General features: G+C 37.3%; 1 protein-coding gene across 3 annotated transcripts in view; it reads right to left on the bottom strand.

The window, feature by feature from the left end:
• Positions 1-24,890, bottom strand: part of LOC126298228 (lysine-specific demethylase 7B-like) — a 182,137-nt gene extending 157,247 nt beyond the window's left edge. For 2 of the 3 annotated variants that reach the window (XM_049989535.1, XM_049989534.1), the window contains exons 1-2: positions 24,070-24,890; positions 11,808-11,893 (exon numbers count right to left, since the gene is read on the bottom strand). In XM_049989535.1, the coding sequence (XP_049845492.1) occupies positions 11,808-11,893; positions 24,070-24,170 (187 nt within the window). In that variant the 5' untranslated portion in view covers positions 24,171-24,890. The remainder of the gene's footprint in view (positions 1-11,807; positions 11,894-24,069) is intronic. The other variant, XM_049989533.1, reaches the window with a different exon arrangement.
• Between the last annotated feature and the right edge of the window lie 1,213 nt (positions 24,891-26,103).

The raw sequence follows: 26,103 nt of genomic DNA on the forward strand, positions 1-26,103 counted from the left end.
TTGATATCTGATCAGTCATTGTGCCACACTGGACTTCAGTCATTCAGATTCAGACGCACTGACTGAATCTATTGTCCTGATGTCCAGGGTAACCTCCCCGTTTCCAATAGGTAATTAAGGATGCAAGTGCCTATCAATGTCATCCCACTTTTCTTTCAAATTGATTCTGGATCTTCAATCACTATGTCAACTGGGAGACATATTGGGTTCCCCATGACTAGTCTTGTTCTATGCAGTTGAAAAGTTATAGTGATAACACCACTGCGGTAGAAAGTCAACTCGCCACTCTAGTTCACTACAAAGCAGTGTACCTGTCAGCCTGCATCCTTGTAGTCAGTGCAACAGGGCACCAACATTTTGAGTTTGGATCCGTTCAGTGCTGTTAGTTTAGAAGTCCACCATTCAATGAACTGCATCTAGCCATTTGTCCCAAGTTCCTACATGTGAGACCTTTTTTCAAAATATGCTTTGGTTTTCTCACATCTATCAACTTGCATCACTGACTTCGAAGCACACATCTCTTTACTGCCTTCGGTGATGCCCCGATTTTTTAAGGCCTGGAATGTGCCTTTTGCTATGTGCATGCTTCGTCTGTAACTGCAGCGCCTACAGGAAGAAAGAATTTTGATGCTCATTAAAAGCACTCCGTATGTCAAGCCTATTGCGACCGTTGAAAAATCAAATGGATCGCTGAGGATTTTAAGTCAACTACTGATTCACAGTCCATCATCAACACATACCATATTCCTAAAGTGCAGGAGATCATGGCACGCCTTGCTGGGCGAAAAGTTTTTCCAAAAATTGACCTATGGGACACTTACTTGCACCTCGCCTTGGACAAAGCCTCCAAAAGCACCCTGGTAATCAACACACAATTTGATCTTTTTTTTTTTTTGTATAACAGCCCGCCCTTTGGCATCGGCAGTGGACCATCCATACTACAACACTGCATGGAACACCTAACACGAGACGTTCCACCGACGGCAAATTATTTGGACATTATCACTGTCACTGGAAAAAATGCAGAGGATCTAGGAACCAATTTAGACTCTTTGTTCAGCAGGCTCCAATGGGCTAGTTTGGAATGCTATGAGGAAAGACGTTACTCTGTGCCCTAAGTGGAATATCTGGGATATGTATTCGGCCCATCTCAGAGATACAACCCAGTCTACACTATACCGAGGCCATACAAAACCTACCATCTCCCAAAGAAGACAAACAACTGTAATCCACATTAAAATACAGAACATTCATTCCTCATGTGGCAGCTATCTCCAAACCACTACATCAGCTCCTTCACAAGAATGTTAAGTGGCAATTATCCTTCACTTGTGACAAGGCTTTTTGGAATCTCAAACAAGCTTTACTCTAACATGCATCAATACGTACATCCCTCCCAAGTGCCTGACAGTAGAGGCAAATATATCAGACTACAGCTTGGGAGCCATTCTTTCTTACAAAATCGACAGAATTGAACACCCTATTGCATTTGTTTCTGAGCCATTAAGGCAGGCACATCACAATTCCAGTCAAATTGAAAAGGAAAGGTTAGCTTTCATTTCTGCATTGAAGAAGTTTCACGATTATGTGTACAGACAGCTATTTAGCCTGTTAACAGATCATAAGCCTCTGATACCATGCAGATCACAAAACTCCGTAATATAAATTTGTTCAGACCTACTGGTACCACCAACACGAGTTGTCCACTCTCAAGGGCATCTTCTTGCTCCAAGGAGCTAATGGCGACACCACAGTAGTCCTGCAAGCACTCCAACTTTGCATCTTGACATTATTACATGACTGTCATTGCAGTATGGCCCTCAGCAAACAGTTAGCCCACCTACATCTCTTCTGGGAGGTCATCGACAAAGATATAGAACACATGGTCGCAGCATGCATAACATGTCAAAGCAAGCAGGCAACACAAGCCCATTGACATTTTCCTTACCCTAATGCAACATCCCATGGGCTCGCATTCATCTAGATTTCTCAAGGCTCTGTTTGGGTTACTCTTGGTTGATCATGACAGATGGCAGCAACACCTCTCCATGCATATGTTTCGTGGATGTGCTCATCGTTATTAACAAAAACCATCCATACCTTATCTCAAATCTTTTCCTCAGCTGACAGCAGCAGAATTCTGCAGTTTTTGTGCAGAGAATGGCCCAGACTTGGATAAGTATGACACTGTTCCATCCTGCTTCCAATGAACTCACAGAGAAATTGGTCTATACTTCAACTGGCGAAATTGTCTCTCTCTCTCTCTCTCTCTCTCTCTCTCTCTCACACACACACACACACACACACACACACACACACACACACACACACACACACAGCGCTGCAGGACTCTCAGCCAGGACACCAGCCTTCCAGCAGGCCAGGCACGCACTATCAATGGACATTAACAGCAGCCCCCCTGGGTTCTCCACTTTCCAAGGACACCAACAGTAGAACCATCACCTTCTGGGGTGGAGAGAGGTGTCACTATCTCTCTTCTGAAGGGGTGAGGGACACTACGTCAGGGCTCATAGCCCTCCAGCATAAAAGCAGTAACTACAGCACAAGTAGTCTATGCCAAAAGTCACAGGGCCACAATGGTGAACACTCCTTAGTGCAGTAATGAGCACATGCCTCACCAGTAAGTAGCAGAAGCATCAGTCAGAGGGCACAGTCAGTGCAAACCTACTCACTTCCGCAGGATCACATGCTCAGAAGTAGGTCTCACTGCATCCTGCCGCCTGTACAGCGTTAAAGCCAGCATGCAGCTTAAGATGAGCTCTCTGGCTTTATATTGACCACTGCTGCAGTTTCTCAATCAGAAAATCTAGTGGATCATCCCATTACCTTTTGTCCAACACCATTCTACCAGCTTGGAAGCTTCAACTCCAACAGTGAACAGAGCTCTCAGCAGTTAACTTCAAACTATGCTGAAATTTGGCCTCTACATTGCAGACCTCTGGAACTCTGATATTTTGGTATGACATGTTGTCTGTGTAATTAAAGACAATTTGTGCCTCGTGAACCAGAACACCAGTAATTGTGACTGTTTTCCATGGCTAACATTCCATTGGACTCATTCAATGAGAGAGACTTAATTGTGAACTATTTCTTGTGTTATTTAATTGAACTTCAAAGGAGGACGATTGAAGATTTATGTTTGTGTCAACATACATTCTCCTCATTGTCTAACTGGACTTCAGCTTCTATGTGTCAAGCCCGATGCAGGCCACTTAACAAGCCACCAGACTGAGTTCACTTCCAAACCTGTCAAAAATGTATGTATCTTGTTTTAATGGGTGTATTGAATTTTAAATTTTAAAGCTCCAAGGTTATCTAATGCTTCCCCACACCCTTAGAAATATTGTTCGAGTCATAAAAATGAGCAGACACATCTATCTGAGTTATAATGACCGGACTGCCGTGTGACGACACGGTTACCTTCAGGTCCACTTAAATTGCAATAATCTGCCATGAAAGCAGATTCTTTCTCAATAACCAAATATGATAAAAATGGCTTTGTCAGCTGACATTAGCTGGAATGGTCTTATTCAAGAACTCTTCACTTAAAAACAGCTTAAGGGTAACATCATTTCTATGTGCAGTTACAAATCCCTTAAAAAATTCTGTCTCCATCAGGAGTCCTTGGTTAAGAATCACAATGGATTTGGTCATAGCCCATTGATGTGTAACATACTGCTGACAATAGTGAATGCACCACCCACACCGAACAGAGACAGTTGCAATCTTCATTATTGATCTAACTAAGGTCCCAGCCACTCCTACACATGATGACTTCATGAAAACAAAGCTGGGACCTGGATGGTTGTGGCAGTAACACAAGTGAAATTCTCTACCATGATCTGTGTCAAGTCTCGTTTGCTAATCTGGAGATTATCAACCCTACTTGCAGCACCTTATACTACGGTCTGTGCTTTATTATGTATCATTCAACTGAAGGTTTAATGAAATGGTATGTGGAGTTAAAAAAAATCTGCCCAAATCTCTTCTTAGTCTCCTTAATTGTATAGAAGTATTTTGTCCTAGCTATATGAAGGGTTGCAAGATTCTCACAATGGAAAAGAGAATGGAAAAAAGCCAATAACTACATTAAACTCGGTAGACTAAAAGAAGCAACTAACTGTTTGGCCTTTGCAAATAATCTTATGATAACAGATGGAACCTTAGAGAATGCAAAGAAAAGACTAAAACTTAACTGCCAAAGCATTCTCAACAAACTGCCAGAGTTTGAAGATCTCCTAAAAAGCAGCTCACATAATGTGCATTAGTACATGAAGCTGGTTAAAACCTGAGGTTAACATCAGTGAAATTTCGGGGAAATTTACCAAGATAGAAATTGAAGCTGCATGCAAGATCATCTGAGAAATACTGAGTATCAGACAAGGGCATAAAATTATAATTAGATCCTTTTATCGACCACCAGGCTCAACTCCTGACGAAATCGAAAACATCCATACACTAGTACATATGTTCCCAATCATACTGTAATATCAGGGAAGTTTAACCATCCAACAACTAATCGGGACAGTTACAGTTTTGCTATAGCTCACATTACGCTGGAGGCAGCCCTATTTTCAGCCATTCTGTGCATCTCCCACCATTAACTGCTAGTAGCCAATAAGATTCATCCCCTTTCCGAGTGGTTAGCCGCGAGTTACAAACGGGACTGTGAGAATCTCTCTCCCATGTGCTCCACTGTTGTCGTATTTTGCGACAATGCAGTTTCATTTACAGAGCAACTGAATTATTCATTTAGATGCCAATGTTACTTTCTCACAACAGTATAGCTGTGAATATGTATCTGTAAAGATTTTCGTGTAGTTTCCAAATGAAAATGTCATGTCATGGCATGGCAGTAAACGTGAAGTTCCTTTAATTAAATTGTGTGTCTGGAGTATTGTCTTATCCATGTGATTGGTTTCGTGATTTTCTATCAGAGAGATCACTATATGTAGTAATCGACAGAAAATAATCGAGTAAAACAGAAATGACAGAAGTGATACCTGGTGTTTGCAAGGAAGTGTTATGGGCACTCCTCTGTTCCTTGTCTAATAAACGATTTAGGAGACAAACTGAGCAGCCATCTTAGACTGTTTGTAGATGATGCTGTGATTTACCATTTTCTAGAGTATTTACCATCTTATAAAGTCACCAGAAATTAAAACAGATTAGAAAATGACTTGGACAATGTATCTGTATGGTGAGAAAATTGACAATTGACTCTAAATAATGAATAGTCTGAAGTCATCTGCATGATTACTAAAAGGAATCTGCTCAATTCGGTTTACAGGATCAAACACGATTCTAAAGGCTGTAAATTCAACTAAACACTTAGGGATTACAATTACAAATGACAAAATGCAACTCTCACATGGATAACACTGTGTGGAAAGCAAACCAAAGACTGATTTTAGAAAATGCAACCGGTCCTTTGAAGAAGCTACTTGCACTATCCTTTCCCGCCTACTTCTGGAGTATTGCTGTCAAGTGTAGGATGTACAGAAGATAGAATTGATCGAAAAAGTTTAAAATAGAACAGCTTGTTTTATATTTTCGCGAAATAGGGGAGAGACTGCCATGGATATGATACACAGTATGGGATGGCAATCATCAAAACAATGTTGGTTTTCATTGTAGCAAGGTTTTCTCATGAAATTCAAGCCACCAACTTTCTCCTCAGAGTGTGAAAATACCTTGTTAGCGCCCACCTACATAAGGACGAATTAGAGTTCGCAAGGAAAGATACAAGTGTTCCTGTTTCCTGTGCACTGTTCAAGAGGGGAATAGTAGACACATAGCTTGAAGGTGGTTCCATGAACGCTCTTTGAGGCACTTAACTGTGAATTGCAGAGTAATCATGTAGATGTAAATGCCTCACAAGCAATCAAGGAGGTTTACGTCCATCATTTACAACACCTTCAAATTTGAATGTGAAACTGATACTCCTGTTTCTGACATTTTCAAGACTCAAGAAAGAACTGCAGAAGCACGTGTTAGCACGAGAACTGCACAGATGATAGTAAACAAAAGTGTTGGAACTGTAGAAAACTCAGGAAATTTTGTTTTTGTGTTGCCTGAAAATAATAGAAATTGCAAGATACCAGTAACACAAATAGATTGTTTTGACAATGATGTTTTAAAGTGCTCTGTGTTTGAAATGTATACAAGAAGGGAATACCCAACATTACAAGAACTTGCTGCAATTGTGCCTGAGCAAATTGGCTTCAAAGGTAGCGTTTTGTCAATGTAAAGAATTTTAAAATACATTGGTTTTAAACATGTTAAGACAAGAGTATTTAATTGAAAGAAGTGACACAGAAGCAACACAAAGCCCGCCCATTACAAAGATTCACAATACAAGAGGAGTAGGCAGTTCTACAGTGTATTACGTTGATGAAACATGGGTGTATCAGAATCATTCCATCAATACCTGCTGGAAAATGAGTGATGGTACTGATGGTTTCAAAGTTGCCTTAGGAAAAGGTTATCGGGATACTCATTTTGCATGCTCTCTCTTCTTCTGATTTGGTTCCTGAGAGTAAACTTCTATTTAGATGTCAGAAAAACAATAGTGACTACCCTTTGGAAATGAACGCTGTCACTTTCAAGAAGAGATTTACTGAAAAATTCTTGTCATACCTAGCTTTGAAGTGTTATCATTCAGTTGTTACAGAGAAATGACCAAGTACGAGTACCAGAAACAGGATATTGTGCTCTGGCCAAAAAATAAAAATATTTCAGACAATATAAGCCAGACCTGTGCTGAACTCTTGCAGCTTGTTAATTTATATAAGTCACGTGACAGAATGTACAAATTTGACTTTCTTGCATGTGAATGTGGTCACACAGTTTTGCATTTACCCACATTATTACTGTCAGTATAATCCGACAGAATTATGAGCACAGGTTACAAGCTATGTGGGGCGGGGGGGACAAAACACTCAAGATAACAGACACTGAGTGGCTTGTGCTTGAAGCAATAGACAGCATCCCCCTTCAGAGTCAGCACAATGTGTGTGTGTGTGTGTGTGTGTGTGTGTGTGTGTGTGTGTGTGTGTGTGTGTGTGTGTGTCACGCTGAAAAGTAAGATTTTCACAGGGAGGTGAAAATGGATAAAAGCCTTGAATGTATCATCCTAAATTTACAATCAGATGGTATTATGGTGTAGAGTTTAAAACAAAATATTGATCTTTTCTTGTTTTAAAGAATCACGGTTTTTGTCAACATATCAATTGGATACACTGTACATGAGAACTTCCTGGCTTTTATAGATTAGGAATATGTAGGCTGTGAATTATTCAGACTATATTGGTCAACACATTACCCAAGGAGAAGTTAAGCTTTTTCCAGCCTGTTTTATTACTTGAGAGACTGTGGCTGGATAAATTTGTCACAAACTCCAGTATTTCGACACGTAAACCCCTGTCATTTTCATGGCACAAATTGGAAAAAATGCCTTAAAATGAAAGAAAGGGTTGCCTGTCAATATACCGGTGGTTTTCAATGTTATGGGTCAGCATTCCACCTAGTTATATAAAGAAGATGGTTAATTGTTAGTGTGTGCAATGCATCAGAAATGCATTCACCCACTGTAATGTCGAACAAGTTAGTTTAAACTCATAATGCCTGTTGTCATCAAAAAAATGTAACAACACACTGACAATTTTTACGATAGTCTTTCGTACTAGTGTTTCTTTTCTTATACATAGGGATTTACACTGAATAGCAGTAAAATACACCCTCATACGCACATCACATACATTTAAAAAATTATATGGAGTAGAAGCTGTTGTCAAATAAATATAATGATTTTGGTTTGAGTCTGAAGTTTACTTTGTTACGTACTACATTTTTGCCCCATAACACAGTCCAAATCACAATAAATGTCAATTATTGCAACTATTTTCAATAATCTAGTTGCTAGACAATCTTCATTTTGAGAAAAATTGTTCTTGACGGCTTCACAAACCTGTATCAGCTGTTCTCGCCTTCCGCCATCACACACACAATTTCTGTGGAGAAGTGGACACAACCTCAAGACCTAATAGTAAAATTTCTCTCATGTAGATGAATGATCAAAATCAGTTTTAAAATGTATTATTCCATCACAGATTTCAACATAAAATATGAAATACCAAAGGTGAATGAACACGACTGTTGTCCGCAGCAACACAGTTCGGCAACACGAAATTCGTTTGCCGGCTCTCTGCCGCCATGCATGTGCAAACCTCATCCCCCTCTATGACTCCCTATCGTTCTGCCTCTATGAGCGGAAGTGTCTTCTTCCGTGAAGCAGTCTACAGTGGTAAGCATTACAAGACATCCTATGATACATTACAAGATGCCTTCTCTGAAAACTATCTAGAAGAGACAGTTCAAAATCTAACTCATGGCAACAAAGAGACCTGACCTCTGATGAAGTCAGAGTCAAAGCTGGTATCAGTGACCAAGAGAGAGCTGTGGAAACAATGATTACCAAAGTATAAAGGCCAACTAAAACAAGTGGAAAGATTCAGTAAACTACATGAAGAAGAAGTAGTAGTATCATATCTAATGAGGAACTTTAAACTTTTAGCTTGGAACGGGAGCATGTAGAGAAAATATTGCTCGAGTGTAAAGGATAGTTGACCATGTACTGGATAAATATGTACCCAGCAGAACATTGGTTCACCATGGGGGAGGAGGTGGGTGGAAGGGGTGGGGGGGCCACATCTCCATAGTAAACAATCACTGTAAAGAAACTTCTAAGGAAACAAACCACTGCATAACAGGTGCAAGACAAAGCCCAGAGCAACAGATGCTGAATGAAATGTGTTTGGTTGTCAAGAGAGCAATGCATGAAGTGTTCAACGAGTACAGTACCATAAAAATTGTTGGAAGATCTTTCACAAAATCTAAAGAAATTCTAGTCACATAGTAGTAGTAGAGGGGTTTTGGGCACACGACAGCAAGGTCTTCAGCGCCCATTCAGTAACTTTCTAGTCACATGTACAGGCTATTGGTGGCAACAGAGTTAGTGTGCAGTGACTCACAAACAAAGATAGGAATGAAATTGAGGATAGAAAAGCAAAAGCAGAGACACTGAGTCCCATTTTCAAATGTTCCATTATAAACCCAGGTATATTCCTGCAATTTAACTCTTGTATCACTATAAAAATGAGTGAGATGGATATCAGTGACAGTGATGTTGAGAAACAGCTGAAATCACTAAAACTGAACAAATCTCTAGAGCCCGAGAGCCCAACAGAATCCCTATAAGATTCTATACTGAATTTATGGCTAAGTTAGCCCCTCTTAACTACATTCTCCCATCGATTCCCTGGGGTGAGGAGGAGGGGGCATACCATCGAAAATCCTTGACATCCATTTCTAGAAAAGTCTTAGAACATGTTCAGAGTTCTAACATAATGAGGTATCTTGAGCAGTATGACCTCTTTCATGTCACCCATCATGGATTCTGAGAACATCAATTACGTAAAACCCAATTCGCACTTTTCTCACATGATATAATGAAAGACATAGTTCCAGGCTGGCAGATAGATGCAGTGTCTCTCCATTTCCAAAAGGTGTTTGACTCAGCACCACATCTATACTTCTTATCAAAAGTATGATTGTATGGGGGTATCAAGCAAAATTTGTGATTGGAGGGAGGATGCAGAAAGTTATCCTGGATAGATAGGAACTGACAGGTGTAGAAGTAACTTTGGGTGTGATTAGTGAAGTGTGCTGGGACCCTTGTTGTTCCTATTGTATATTAAACCTTGTGGGCAATATTAATAGCAAACATAGACTTTCCAAGACGATGCAGATACGAATAATTAAATACTGTCCGAAAGATGATGCACAAATATTCTGTCATATCTTGGCAAGATTTCAAAGTGGTCCAAGAATTGCTTTTCTCTTTGTTGTATCTTCCTGAAAACCTTTGAATTTCTTGACTTCTAGTCTGAAATTCTCGCTTTTGAGTAAGGTTTCTCACTCAATCTGCATTCCTTCCGAGTCCTTTTTGTCTTGCCTCCTCATCCACTTTCACTGTCTGTTTTCATGTCTTGGAAGAAAATGTGATTCTTCTTTGTTAATCTGTCTTCCTTCATTCTCTTTAGATGTATAGAGTGTAACACCTCTTTTGCAGATGCCATATATTGTTGTAGTGCAGGATGTGTATATTTCCTTGTGTGACCACGAAACAAAATTGCAATCTTTGTTACTGATTGAGCCTAATATTTTTCACAAGATGCTTCTTCCTACCTTTTCCAAATCTTCTAACGCCGTTTTACATCCAGATAAAAATAGTGTTTGTGGCAAATGGAAGACATCTGGTTTTGCAATTGTACTATAATCCATTAACTTAACATATTCAGAAAAAATATGTTTTTATTGTACAGATTTCTTTCATTTATGCTCTTTTCATTTTTCCAGTTTTGTTTTTAATTGCTTCTTTTTCATTTTTTACATTTATTTTTGACCCAGATATTTAAAGTTGTCTGTTGTCTTGGCCTTGTCACAATCTGTTTTTAAAATTCTCATTGACCATGCCTTCTGTCTTTTCAAATGATATTCATAGACCAGCTTTTCAGTTGTCTTCTTCTACATCTACATTTTTACTCTCCAAACCACTGTGAAACATGTGGCAGAGGATCTCTGTGGGAGCAGTATGTAGGAGGCTGCAATTTATTCCTACGTTCATTGTGTAAAATTGTTTAATGAATGGCTGTTGCAGTTCCTTTTAAATGAACCCATATTAGAAACAAACTTAAGGGGGTTAGTACATGTGGCCTACATGAGGGACAGTGTTAGAATTCTGCTATGCAGGAAGTTTGCAGACGGACACCATAGGCCCCTCTGACCACCATTTTCTCTGATAAGAACATTCCTGATGAATGCACAAATTTGTACCAAATTATGATAACCACACAATATGACTGAATCTATGGAAGCATATGAACAGTCTTCCATGTCTCAATGTAACACTATTCTTATGGTGGAGACAGCAGTATCCAATTTCTGCAGAAAATTATGAACTAGATTATCATCCATTTTTACTCTTAGAAATCTAAAATTTTCAACTTCACTAGCTGTTTTAATAACCTATTTTTATGTGAGTTCTGTGTCAGAAACTACATGCACTGTGTTCTGTTTCAGATAAGTGACCACCTTTCCTCTGTAAACCCCAACCTGGTGTTATCTGCTACCCTATCAGTTAAATCAGTTATATTGCAACCCACATCATTTCAAATAACACTTCTGTCATCTGAAAAATACATAAATACTATTCAGTGAAACACTGTAATTGGCACAATGACCACTTCCCACAGCTACAAAGAACGTCTGTCAGAATGCTTTTAAAGTTTGACCTGAAGTGATACTACATCCACCCACTATACCACCAATCTTAAGTGAAATAAAGCCCTCCTTCACAGTTGTATCCAGATACACGATGTTTATAGTGTGAATTGACGTACTCACACTCTCAATCAGTAAGAAGACATCACTGTGTCTCAGGAGAAGTCTTCAGTACCCTCTCAGATCTCATTAACTCACCTTGGAGTTGTATCAAGATGACATGGAGACAAAAAAAGGAATGTGAAGTGAACTTAAGTTGTGCATTTCCAAATTCAACTCCTGTTTCAAGTCACAACCTACACTATCGTAAGTTTGTTCCCTAACAAGACTGCTGACAGCCTCCTCTAGTGCCCCAGTCTAATGTTAATGTTGAGTTAATAATACGAGACATGACATTTGATACCAATAGAAAAGAAAATATGTATAAAAAATATGATACTTACACACTGAAGGCCCAGCTATGTGGATACACTTAGGACAATGAAACTTGTCCACATATGGAACGAGATATTCTTGCAGGTCAACACAACTGTAAAGTAAATAATGCATTAGTTACAGTTTTTTTCCATCTGAGTTAAGACTGAAACAATTAAAATGAATGGCCTTGATACAGCATTGTCACAATTCTGGTATTGTAGATGGCATAATAGCATTTGCTTAGCAGTCAATCAGATAGACAATCAAAGGGCAGAGTTAACATTTTTTTTAAAATTGGTAATAGCAGAAATCACAAGTTTTTATTGTCTTGATAGTCCACATTTTCTATCATTTTATCAATGCTAGCCAGTTATTATAACGTAATCAGTAACTACTCCCAATTACGAGTGAGATTCGAGGAATCTGTGTTGGAGGAATTGTTATTCTTTGGATTTTAAAACATCAAATAATATTTTATTTAAGATCAGAGGAAAGTAGTGACACTGCACAGAACACAGTTCTGCAATGGGAATTCATGATTTAAAATGAGTGTGAAGAATTCATGAATTCAGCACCACATCATTGACTTTTAAAGGAAACACACATCATGCAACATGTATGCGACTATCGAAAATTTCCTGATGGCGGAATGCATTAGGTTATCTTAGATGGGAGCCCTCTGCAGACAAGTAATATCTGGTGTGGCTGAGGGGAGTGTAATAGGACTATACTGATGTTGTTGGACATGTTATACATTCATGACTTTTAGGTCAGTATCAGTTGCAAGATAGATACTGCCTACAGGAAAATTAAAGAGACCTTTGGAGAGAAGAGAACCACGTGTATGAATATCAAGAGCTCAGATGGCAGCCCAGTTCTAAGCAAAGAAGGGAAGGCAGAAAGGTGGAAGGAGTATATAGAAGGTTTATACAAGGGCGTTGTACTTGAGGACAATATTATGGAAATAGAAGAGGATGTAGATGAAGACGAAATGGGAGATACGATACTGCGTGAAGAGTTTGACAGAGCACTGAAAGACCTGAGTCGAAACAAGGCCCCCGGAGTAGACAACATTCCATTAGAACTACTGACGGCCTTGGGAGAGCCAGTCATGACAAAACTCTACCAGCTGGTGAGCAAGATGTATGAGACAGGCGAAATACCCTCAGACTTCAAGAAGAATATAATAATTCCAATCCCAAAGAAAGCAGGTGCTGACAGATGTGAAAATTACCGAACTATCAGTTTAATAAGCCACGGCTGCAAAATACTAACGCGAATTCTTTACAGACGAATGGAAAAACTGGTAGATGCAGACCTCGGGGAGGATCAGTTTGGATTCCGTAGAAATGTTGGAACACGCGAGGCAATACTGACCTTACGACTTATCTTAGAAGAAAGATTAAGAAAAGGCAAACCTACGTTTCTAGCATTTGTAGACTTAGAGAAAGCTTTTGACAATGTTGACTGGAATACTCTTTTTCAAATTCTAAAGGTGACAGGGGTAAAATACAGGGAGCGAAAGGCTATTTATAATTTGTACAGAAACCAGATGGCAGTAATAAGAGTCGAGGGGCATGAAAGGGAAGCAGTGGTTGGGAAAGGAGTGAGACAGGGTTGTAGCCTCTCCCCGATGTTATTCAATCTGTATATTGAGCAAGCAGTAAAGGAAACAAAAGAAAAATTTGGAGTAGGTATTAAAATTCATGGAGACGAAGTAAAAACTTTGAGTTTCGCCGATGACATTGTAATTCTGTCAGAGACGGCAAAGGACTTGGAAGAGCAGTTGAACGGAATGGACAGTGTCTTGAAAGGAGGATATAACATGAACATTAACAAAAGCAAAACGAGGATAATGGAATGTAGTCAAATTAAATCGGGTGATGCTGAGGGAATTAGATTAGGAAATGAGACACTTAAAGTAGTAAAGGAGTTTTGCTATTTAGGAAGTAAAATAACTGATGATGGTCGAAGTAGAGAGGATATAAAATGTAGACTGGCAATGACAAGGAAAGCGTTTCTGAAGAAGAGAAATTTGTTAACATCGAATATAGATTTATGTATCAGGAAGTCGTTTCTGAAAGTATTTGTTTGGAGTGTAGCCATGTATGGAAGTGAAACATGAACGATAACTAGTTTGGACAAGAAGAGAATAGAAGCTTTCGAAATGTGGTGCTACAGAAGAATACTGAAGATAAGGTGGATAGATCACGTAACTAATGAGGAGGTATTGAATAGGATTGGGGAGAAGAGAAGTTTGTGGCACAACTTGACTAGAAGAAGGGATCGGTTGGTAGGACATGTTTTGAGGCATCAAGGGATCACAAATTTAGCATTGGAGGGCAGCGTGGAGGGTAAAAATCGTAGAGGGAGACCGAGAGATGAGTACACTAAGCAGATTCAGAAGGATGTAGGTTGCAGTAGGTACTGGGAGATGAAGCAGCTTGCACAGGATAGAGTAGCATGGAGAGCTGCATCAAACCAGTCTCAGGACTAAAGACAACAACAACAATCAGTTGCAAATCAGGCTTTTCACAAATTATCACTTCTACAGCGGGGAAATCCTATCCAGTAATTCTATCCAGTGCATTAATATCCATGTAGACACTGACAAAATATCAGACTGGTACAAAGAGTGGCAACAAGCTCTTAATCTAGAGAAATTCAAAGTTGCATGTCACAAAACAGAAGTATGGTAATCTTTGAGTCCAGTTGTGACTGATAAATCCCGCAGGCAGTCATGTTATAAATATAATAATTCAGAGTAAAACATTTGATGAGATATGAAGTAGAATGACCACTTAGGCCCACTTATAAAGCAAATGGCAGGCTTCAAATTATTGGCAGAATACTGTAAAACTGAAGTTTGTAGCAAACCATTTTTATGGGCCATACTCTAATATTGCTCGTGTACATGGGACCCATGTCAGGTCACGCTGAATGGTTGATTTTTTATACATAAAGAAGCCCAAAAATGAAAGGATGGACTCTCAATGGAATCTAGTTGCAATTAAACAGCGACTGTGTATTAAATGCTGGAGAAACTTAAAGATCTCCTTGCCAAACATTTTGAATTATTCACTTCTAATACAATACAAAGTGAATAAGGAAGCAAGTAGGATTATGTGAATGATTATGTAATTAGAAACTGAGTACAAACTAGGATAGGGCAACAATGAGTAACAAGATCAGCTATGCCTTTTTCAGAGGAATAATCCTCATATTTGCCTTAATGTCAGCAAAACGTGAGAAATCTGGTCAGAGGCACATTCCTCCCAAATTTAAGTCCAGTGTGCTACTACCTGTGCCATCCTACTTTGTGTACAAAGTCAAAATTGTAATTTTCACATATATGCTTCCGATAACTTGTAGTTGCAGGTATGTATGACTCCGCATGCTGCAGGCCTTTTGAAGTACTTAAAATTTAATTTATGCCACATGACAAAACAAGCAACCATTTTTCCTCATTAATGATACAAGAAGACAAGGAATATTTACAGAAAATTTGTGCAAAAATTTAGGAGACATGAATAGATATTTACAGAATAAGCTCAAGTTACCCTGTGAAATAAGATAGGAACAACCACTTCATGAAGTAAAGGCTCCATGAAAATGGACTGTTGAAAGTTAAGAGGTCTTAATGTTGACAGCCACAGATGCATGTGATTAAACTCTCTACAGCATCTTCTTCATTCTACTATTAAACCACTTTCACAGAATGTGCATCAATAAAGCTCCTCCTTTATCAGTTTCTCATCAGAAATGTTAACTCCATTATAGATATACTCATACAATAAAGACACTGGATTTAAAAAAAAAAAAAAAAAAAAAATAGAACACCTCTACTTTCCTTTCAACACTAGATGTACCTCACACTCTTGATTTACATTAAAGTCGCTCATAAAATGTTTGTGCATTGAGGAACAAACAAATATGTAACATCCCCCTGTAAAACTATTAAATTATATAAAACTGGTGAATTTTTATCTCTTTCATTAGAAAACCACCATGAAATTCTTAAATGCTTTCATTTGCGTATATAGTTAATCCTTGTGTAAAGGCAAAATACCTGCTTTAAAATAAAAGTCCTTGTCACTAATGTGTAATTGTGCATAACATGCTAATGTTTTCAATTTTTTATATATAATAACTATGCTGTCCACAGGATCCAGTTTCTGCACCAAAATATTATTCTGGCATCTGAAGTGGAGATACCTTGCCAACCTCTAAAATAATTATTGGCCAGAGCATCTGCTTACACATCGTAAACAAACTGTGCATACTGCAATCATTTATGCAGAAGATGTGGACAAATCCTTGCTGGTTGATATCTTCAAAGAAATGGGGATATCCCATATTTATTTTTGGTCAAAAGGAAGCCATGCTTTGGGAGGCAGTTAACTAGGAATGACTTGTTCTGTATGACAAAGAGTCCACAGTAACAACACTTTTGCACCTATTAGACATTTGTTTTGAAACTTCCATGTTTTATGGGTCTACCTCAGCTGACAGATATTGTACAATAAAATCAAATCAGTAAGAAATATTGTCAAAAGAGACAGGGAAAGAAGCATAGGAGATGACATGTTCTGTAAAGAGAACACATCGTAAAAAACTCTTCATGTGCAGCACAAATTTTTAATAACTACTTTTTAAAAATAGGTGACAAAATTGGTGAAACTAGTTCAAAAGACAAGGCCAAAGATTACACTAAACAAGCTATACAGAGTACATTTAGTGAAATAGAAATTAATCTCACAATCCCATTTGAAACAAAGAGAATCATAATGACTAAAAAATGAAAATGCGCATGGGGTGAATAACATCTCTAAGAAGTTGTGGCTCTATATTGTGTAATGCTCTTAATCACATTATGCATCATTAATTCAGGGTATATCCCCAAACAGATTGAAATATGCCATGGTTAGGCCTTTCTAAAAAAAGGTGGCTCCACAGATGTGAGGAACTACTGCTGGCTGGTGTCACTTCTATAATTTTCTAAACTTTTTGAAAAGGTAACACACTCCAGTGTTGTTACCATCCTCTACAGTAATGGCATACCTGGCAAATCACAGTCTGGATTTCAAAAGGTCCACTCTACCGAGTCAGCTACTTATATATTTAATGAGCACATAATAAAATCTTTAAATGGCAAAATATCACTATTTGGGGTATTCTGTGACAAAAACCAAAGGCACTTGATTGTGCCAATCATAACATTCTCCTAGAGAAGTGGATTTTTTATGGATATGTGGTTCCAAATATGTCTGGGTTAGTTCTTATTTAAAAAACGAAGTGCCGACAGTTACCCAAGGCTGGGGAGAAATTCTTGCTTTATGTTAATGCTCTATCATTTCATTTGAATCGGGAGGCAGAATTAGTACTGTTTTCAGATGATACAAGTTTTGTTGTGAAGTCAAGCAAAGAAGTATCAATGGAGAAAAAGTCAGCAATGATCTGTGAAAATTACTAATTTGTTTTGCACAAATAGCCTATGTTTAAAATTAAAACAGAACAAAACTGGTCGATCTGTATTTTTAGAAAATATCCCATGACTAATAAGCTCATATACTTACAAGGTGGTGGCGGGAATCAAGATAGGAAATTATATATTTCTTACAATAAAAACTTTAAACTGAAAATACCATAAACTAGGCCTGCTGAAAGGTGCAGTTCTGCTACTTTTACCACAACAATAATCACCTATTTTGGGCGCACAGAAATGAGAGCGATAAGATATATTGCACATTTTCAATCACTGATGTCTTGCGGGATAATAAAATGGGTAACACTTCACTTAGGCAAAAGTATTTATTGTGAATATTTATTTTTTCATCTCACAATGTAAACATTTTAACATTAATGTAAGGTTTCTGTGAAAAGACAGCTACATCTACACAACAAGGCAAGTGACAAACTAGATCCTGCTCAAATAATCAGTTTGTCTTTCTTGAAACCGACTGACTGGAAGCATCTCTGAGGTACAGAACGATGTAACTTTTTTTTTTTTCAGTGACTCTAGCTTCACACTAATAATTTTCTTGCCTCTTAGTTTGTTGAGAGTCTGAGCAGGTACATTTAAATGATGAGCAGGGAGATAAAATAATCTGTTGGTGAATAATGCCACCAGACATGACCACTTTTATTTCAAAGCCATAACCAATTTCGGGCATTCATATGCTCATTTCCAGTTACATAAAATGTTCTCCATCAGCAGCATGTTGTCAGTTCCAGCAATTTGCTGATGAGAACAATTCTATAACAGGAAATGTTAGCCATCTCAAAATGGGAATGTATGCCGAAAAACAGCTATGCCTCTAAAATAAAAGCATTTGAAGAGTAATTGTGACTGGCTGCATTATTCACCAGCCATCATTCATAAACGGCCACAGTGTTCACAAGTTCCAGCATATATTCCTATGTAAAAAGATGGTAATATCTTAGATATACCAGGGAGATAACTGTTAGTAACTGCAGTTTTAAACAATGGCCAACCTGGTCCCCTTCAAAGTACAACATGTGTTTCTAATAATTATTTTCTGCAATTTTACTATGCACAATGTGTTACTCGAATTTTTCTTAAAAACAATACCACAACTGATTGGAAGTAGCCATGGAACACATTTTTCCTAGTGTTTATGTCAGTGACACTAGCTAATATTTGGGTTGCAATTGCAAAGCTACATAATTTGTTTACTAGATACTCAGCATGTTTAATCCTGTCTGAATTCTTATCTAGGTTTAATTCAAGGAATTAAACAGAAACCACTTGTTCTAGAAATATATTTTTGTGATTAAAAAATTTCTTTGGATTTTGCCTGTTTTGTTCTGAACTGGATTATATGGGTCTTTGGACTGTTCAGTATTAATCCATTGAGCTGAAACTATGTTTCTAAATGATTTATTGCAGTTTTAATCTTTTCAATGAGTAAAGACCATCTAAATATTAACTTTTATCACAGAACCCCTGGTATGTTTCTATAGAAAGAATTGATGCAACATACTATAGATGGATTATCTGCAACAAAAAGGATAATTATTCCAAATAATGTTTATTTGTTCCAAAAAGTTGCTTCAAAACAAACCCAAAAGCTCTTAAGGTAAGTTAAGTTTAAAACAACATAAACAGCATATGTTGCAGTATTACTTTTTGTTGATACATAAATTGAGTCTCCTGTTTTACACACACACATGCAGCTGCAAATGGTGAGAGTACAAAGACAGCCTTTTGCAGCAACCTAGGCTACGCATCTTGTAAACTGTGCCACAATTCCAGTAATGGCATCGATTTAATTTTTTTTTTTCCAACGATGAATCAAATGTCAGTTCAATATAACTTTCATATTCTCCTGCTGACCTAATTGGAGGTTGTGTGTTGTCAATAACTGAGTATTCACTTCACAATTCATTTGGGTATCCATGTGCTGTTCCCTTGGAAAATACCAATAAAAGCTTCATTCAAACCTTCAACACGCGGAATGACTTCTCCAATTAATGCCTGTCACACTTCAGACACTTCCTCTTCATTTATTGTTGGTAGCCAACCAACACATTTGTAAACCGTTTGTCCAAAGTGTTATCTTTTTCTTAAAAGCAAGATAAGTTGTTGTGAACATTAAATACATTTACTTGGTTGCCTCGAAGAGTTAAATTAAGTTCATTCATCTTTGTAGAATTGCCACTTAAATGAGTAATTTGAAGCATAACATACTGGTTTATTACACTGATGGAATCGGGACATATTTTTACTCAGTCTTCAATTAACATGGGTGCATCATATGCAGTTAAAATCAAATGGGCATTTACACTGGTGGATAAAACATTAATGTAGAACAGGGACAAGTCCTAGTCTGGCACATGATTTTGATCTGTCAGGCAATGTCAAATCAATGAACACTTCTTTCAAAGTGCAAGTTGATTCTGGAAGAACAAAATAGGTCATAGGATAGGGCCTTGAGGTATACAACTTTCACTGTTTTCTAGGTGGAAGAACAATTTGAAGCATTTGAAAATATAGTCACACTGTTTTCTACTGCATAAGTAAGATGTGAGCCACTGTAGAACATTACCCCTGATCCCATACCTATCAAGTTTGTAAATGGCCTGAGGGAAAAAAAAAAAAAATAAATAAATAACGGGTCAAATGTTATGTGAAATAATTTGTTTAATAGCAAGAAAAACTAGATTAGAGAAAAATTTGACACACCTTCCACTGAATGCTCAAAAATCATCATGTACAGATTGAGAATTTGAAGTTCAATGCTCAACTTAGAATATCAGAATTTTTGAGAGTACTAGAAGATATTTATCTGGCGGAACTTTAAATTCTCAATTAGCACCTCACTTGTTGTACATGATTTCAAGTATCATACAAATGGCACATCACATATTTCCTTAATCTATTTTATTTCTTATGAATCATTTCACAAAACATTTCATAGGATTTCTAAATCTTTCATTTTAAATTTTTTTCATATTACCTTGATTATTTTCAAACAATCTCTCTCTCTCTCTCTCTCTCTCTTTTTTTACAAAACTATATACCATGATGGTCAATTTGATACCCCATTTGTCCATTTCCCACTCTTCATCTGGCTATGAAAATTAAGACAAAAATTCATTTTGTAATTTCCAGGGACTCTCGCATGTATGTAAACGGTTGGAACTGTATAAATAAATCATGGCGAATTCAGTGTAGTTATTGCATTGAATAAAGCTGCCACATCTGTTCATCTCATTGTACAATTCTTTCAGTTTCACTAAGCTTTGTTACTTTCCACAGACATTTTAACCCCTCTAACCTGAATACATGCACCATGTCAAATCTATTTTAGTGTTTCCTGATGCAAGATGGTCCACAATTGTTGTAACTGGTCCTTGGTATCCTAGATACTGGCACTGAGACGGAGCTACCATTAGAGCTGTTCCCAGTGTCAGAGCCACCCCACATGAAAGTTACTTTCATTTTTAAATTTTGGAAACCAGTGGGCTTGAGAAAGCTGCTGACAGCCATATTTTAAATTGTATTCAAGAGTGTGATTATTTTTAAGTGGGATCACACTGCTAAGTTCTTTGAAAAGTTGAATATACTTTGTAAGCACTGGTACATCATCATATACCCTCTCAACCGATGAAGTTTCATTTTGTTTCCTCCACTCCTTCTGGTTGATACACGTTTTTGTCGAACAATATAGATAAACAGTCCATGATTTATGAGTCAAATGCTTTTGTTAGATCACAGAAAAGCCCTATAACTTTATTCAAATTCTCTATGGCTCTTTTAACTGTCATTGAGATTTAAAACTTATTTTTATTTATTTATATTTCCTCACATGGAGTGATCTCCAGCTTTTTGTGCACAACAGGAACCTCCAGCAACGATGTCAATCTTCCCACATACTTAATTCATTTCCATAGAGTTATTAATATGCTATACTACTTTGTCTCTCTCGTCCTTAAGTTTTTCAGAGCAGCGTACTTTCCATATGGCTGGAAGAAGAGTGATGGGCTGATCATTTCCAAATATCCTCTCAAGCTCTTTTTTCCTTGTACAGTGGTCTTAATTCTGTAGACTCCAGTACCTCCAGGAAACTGGTCAAAAGATAAGTTAATTATTACAGATAGTGGGTGTCCTATTATTTTAGACACAAATTTAAGGACTTAAGGGTATACCATTCTGACTTGCAGAGTTTTGTCTTCCAATTACAAGACAGTTTCTACATGTACTGCCAAAACTGTTTTAAATTTTGTGAGGCATTCAGACCTCTGACCAAGCCCGAAGGGACATTATTTGTTCTTATAATCTGCAACACTGACATCTGATTTCACCATACTAATGAAGAATGTCTTTGACACACACTGAACTTTGAGCTACATTTACAATTATTTCATGTACATGATCACCCTTACAAATTTTATAACTAAAGACTTTGAAACCTAATTCAGATTTCACACACAACCACACTGCTTTTGAATTATTCTCATGTCTTACATTTAGCCTACTATTTGTTATTTGCTTTGCTGCCTTAATATCTTTCTTAAAGATAATTTTGTACTGTCTAATGCAGTGAACAAAGCCAGTCTTTTTTACTACATCTTTCTTCTTTACATAGCTTTCTTTTCTTGGCACAAGAGATTTTTATACCTTTAGTGATCTATTTTAATTCTCTTGCCACTTTAGTAAGTTTTGTGAAATTGTGTGTGGGTTTCTCGTTCATCTGGTAGAGCTCCGTTTATGCAGCTGGGAATATTACCTACAGCAGATTTACTTACTTATGAAATTTGTATTAACATTCCATCCAAGTCTAAGAGTAACAAACGTATTTCCACATACACTAACTTGAATTTCCCTTTAATGACTGACAATTTACCTGAGGAAATAAAACATCAGGCACACACTAGGAGTTTTTTTTTTTTTTCCTTCCAAATGGCGATTAAAGATCAGAGAGAGAGAAGGGAATGAATGCAAGTTATAGTATATACAGCTACAATTCAGACAATTAACTATTCAAACAAAACAATGAATCCTAATGTGAACACAGGATCGTTCCAATACAAGGCTGTGACCATGGAATAGCTATCAAACTTAGAAACAAAAAGTCTGACAAAACCAATACCTTTTCAATATACATTATTTAATTTGTAGGTGGAATCACAATCAGCACTACATTTGCACAGAATAAACCTGTGTACCGTATGACGAACTCGTAGTTAAGAGCTCCGCATTAGCAAATAAACAAGGAGTTGTGTGGCTCATTACTAAAGTAAAATGGTTTATCCATTTGTAGGTCTACTCTCCCACTGTTATAGGCCACACAAACACACACTCACATCCTGGTAGACCAAACTTTCCAGGAGGGAAATAACAACAAAAATAATAACACTGTTAATGAGCCAAGTCATTTAATATTCACATGTTACACCTGCTATTACCATACACCATTACTTGAATAAATCCACAACTAACCTATTTCTCTCAAATCATAACACAATCTCTTTGCCACTGGAATGTGCAGTATCACAAGGACAATTAGAAACAAGCAGTACAACACAGGAAAAAATAACTAAACAGTTTAAATCACTTTTATCCATAGGAATTTAGCAGTCTACCTGACACTACTTAAGGTATTCTGACAGGCATGCCTGAATAATTACAGAAAAGGTATAAGGAAATTTATTACTTCAGAACACTTCCAAAAATACAGCAATGTAAACACATTTACGATTTTCATATGGTATGTATTCTATTGCAAGAGATGTCAGCAAAACTATGACCAGAATTTATAGAGATAATTTATTTGCTTTCAACAATAATGTATGCTACAGAACATGCAAAAGAAATGTTAGCATATTTAGGCATATGTACTACTACACTGCTAACTGTAAGTGAAAATAAAAAGAAAAGGTTGCTATTGTATAATGACAGTTCTGTTCTGAGGTACAATCTATCTACGGTTTCTGAATCACTAACATAGTTACAGTAACATATGAATACCACATCTGCAGGATTTGGGAGGTAAGTACCTCAGCATACATAACAATCCAAATCAGCTAAACTTGTGGCTGGATATCTATAAAACTATATATACATATATACAGTATCAGAACTCTATTCACTTATTACATTATCAAATCATCAATATTACGAGCCCAGAAAACGAATACTGTCACCTTAAGGAAAAAAAAATTTCAGCATAGTTTTTATACAACTTTCCAAATGGTGGTGAATAATGAAATATTTTAAATAGTTGTTCAGAGCTCGTCAATAATTTGTAAACAATGTCATTGACGTGGGTGTATCTCAAAATGCCGCGAATCGACACTAACTTGTACAGCTGCTTAGTGGTTATAAAAATTAAAGCGATGCTATAACTTAGGTAACGTAACACCAGTGTAAGGCAATTAATGCCGAAAAGGCGCCAGTTCATGAGGAACTTTTGTTATTTTCCTAGCGGTAATGAAGACTTCAAATTCACATATAACGGGGAAGAGATTGTCTTGTGAAAATAATCGAGTATTTCGCAAAGGCCTTACACTGGAAATGTATGCAGCAGATGTGAAAATTTATATAAACAAATACACTGAAAAGAATACTTAAACATGGAATAGATTCATAACCAAGTGCATTATGAAATCCTGACAAAACTAACAAATTAAATGAAATCCACGAATTTTTATGGCTTCGGTGATTTAGCGAGGCAAAGCAGAAACCGTATGTTTCACCTAGTCGACAGACATTCCAACAATAAAAATACAAAAATGTGCTACAGCAAAAAACTAACACATTACCTTTGATGATACCACTCTTTGCAGCCATCACACTGGATCATATCTCTTGTAGCATCGTAAGTTTGACCACATAAACAATACCTTCTCTCGTCAGACTCCATTCTTTAAATCCCTTGTTACAAACACAACATCCCATACGTCCACAGATTACTTATAAAACATGACACAGCAAAGATATTACAATCTGAAGCACAGTTGTCACTTGTGTGTTCAAACCAGGAACCAAACCTCATGTTTATTTCCGTCTTTGTGTACACACTACTCACTTGGCCAGTGAAGGTCAACAAATGATAGCCAATGGGGTCGGCCTGTCATCTTCATCATACCAAGGTATTAGGCCAAGGGATTCGATCGTGTGGAATCGCAGTTCGATATGATAAGAAGAGGATTTGACAGTCGTCGCATATGAAGCATTTATTTTGCTGCGAGAAGCTGATCATCTACAAAAGAAAAAACGACGCTGGTAGACGACCTCTCTTTTAGAAAGTAGTAAGCATCCCAAAAACTTTTAAAGGATTATTTAATGGAAAAAGAATTTTATAGAGTAGAGGAGTATGTGTATCAATAAATGAAAAGTGATACTATTACTGTTATAGAGGTACTGTCACTAATTGAACATATTATGATACTTGAATAACACGAGAACATGAATACTGAGAGAAAGATGTAAATATGAGTATAAAGTAGTATGCAAATAACTTTCAGGAACTGAAAAGTTGGCGAAAAATGTATGCAACATTATTATAAGTATTGCCACTTTTATGTATTAAATTGTAATAAATAGGTTAAATATTATAAGAAAATAGGTTTAAGGTGACTTGTCCTATATTACAAGTAGACACTTTGTACAAAATGTAATCAAATGGGACCAAATAAAAATCAATCAGTCAGTGAGTGTGGTGGGACAAATCAGTCTGACCTTTAAATGAATTAGAATATGGACTGTTTCATTTTTTTTTACAATGAAATTTCCAGATCCCTTAAACACTCCCATTCACGGCAGAACTTCGTTAGCTTTAATGCTGTCACTGCATTCCATTCCATACTCCAGTATTTTTAAATACACTACATACACATCAAAACCATTTGCACGACCCAGCCCTGTATAGATGTGGCCCTACAGCTCAGGTCCAGTTCAGTTGGTATTAGAAGTGGAATCTACAATTAATGAAACCGCCATCCGTGGATAGAGAACACGACTCAACTACTGCATGGTTGTAGCTTCATAAAGATAGGGGTGAGGTGAGTAAAGTTTTTCGTTTACTGTATTTTTTCTGGCTCCAAGTTTTATGGAGAGTCAGTGGGTTTTTGGCAATATGTATTATCAATTGCCAGGAGTGTGACTCATTGCCTAGTGGTATGTAAGGCGTTAACCATGTGTAGCAATTCAGGAGGTGAAGATGAGTGCTGTCAAGGAGTATTAATTGTTTTCAATGTGTGAAATAGCAATTATGAACAGCTACTCAGGCAGAGGAATTAAGTCCCAGTAAGAAGTATTATTGTAGTGTTACAGTTAAGAGTCCTTCTCATTATCTCATTTTGTTCTGCTGTTTTTTAATTATTTTGTTTATTTATTTTTGTTTTGCATGTATTTAATAGAGTTTCAAGACGCCAGAGCAAAAGTTTGTATCATTTCGAACAGTTAATGGTGTTTAGAAAAGAATATGGCTCTGTACAAAAACGTAAAGTGGTGAGAAATGTTGGGAAGTGGTACATTTAAGTGTCCTTGTCATTTGTGTTTGCATAGCGGATAAAGGGTAATCATGTCATGGACAGTACCACTGGGAGCCCTTTCTGTACCCCAGGGGGCTACAACAGAGCAAGTATTGGAAATTTTAAAAAGTGGATAAGATATGAGTGGACAATGTAAAGATGTCCAAAAGACTGGAAGCACTCCAGTCGAAGGAGAAGGAAATAGCTTTCCACAAGGCTGCAGAGTATGGAGTAGGATTTGCAGAGCAGATCAGAGGGAAAAAAAGAAGAGGTGAGGAGGGGAAAATGAAAAGAAAGGAGCGAAAGGCCTGTGTTTAGTTT

Source organism: Schistocerca gregaria, chromosome X (assembly GCF_023897955.1).
Source record: "Schistocerca gregaria isolate iqSchGreg1 chromosome X, iqSchGreg1.2, whole genome shotgun sequence".
NCBI lineage: Eukaryota > Metazoa > Arthropoda > Insecta > Orthoptera > Acrididae > Schistocerca > Schistocerca gregaria.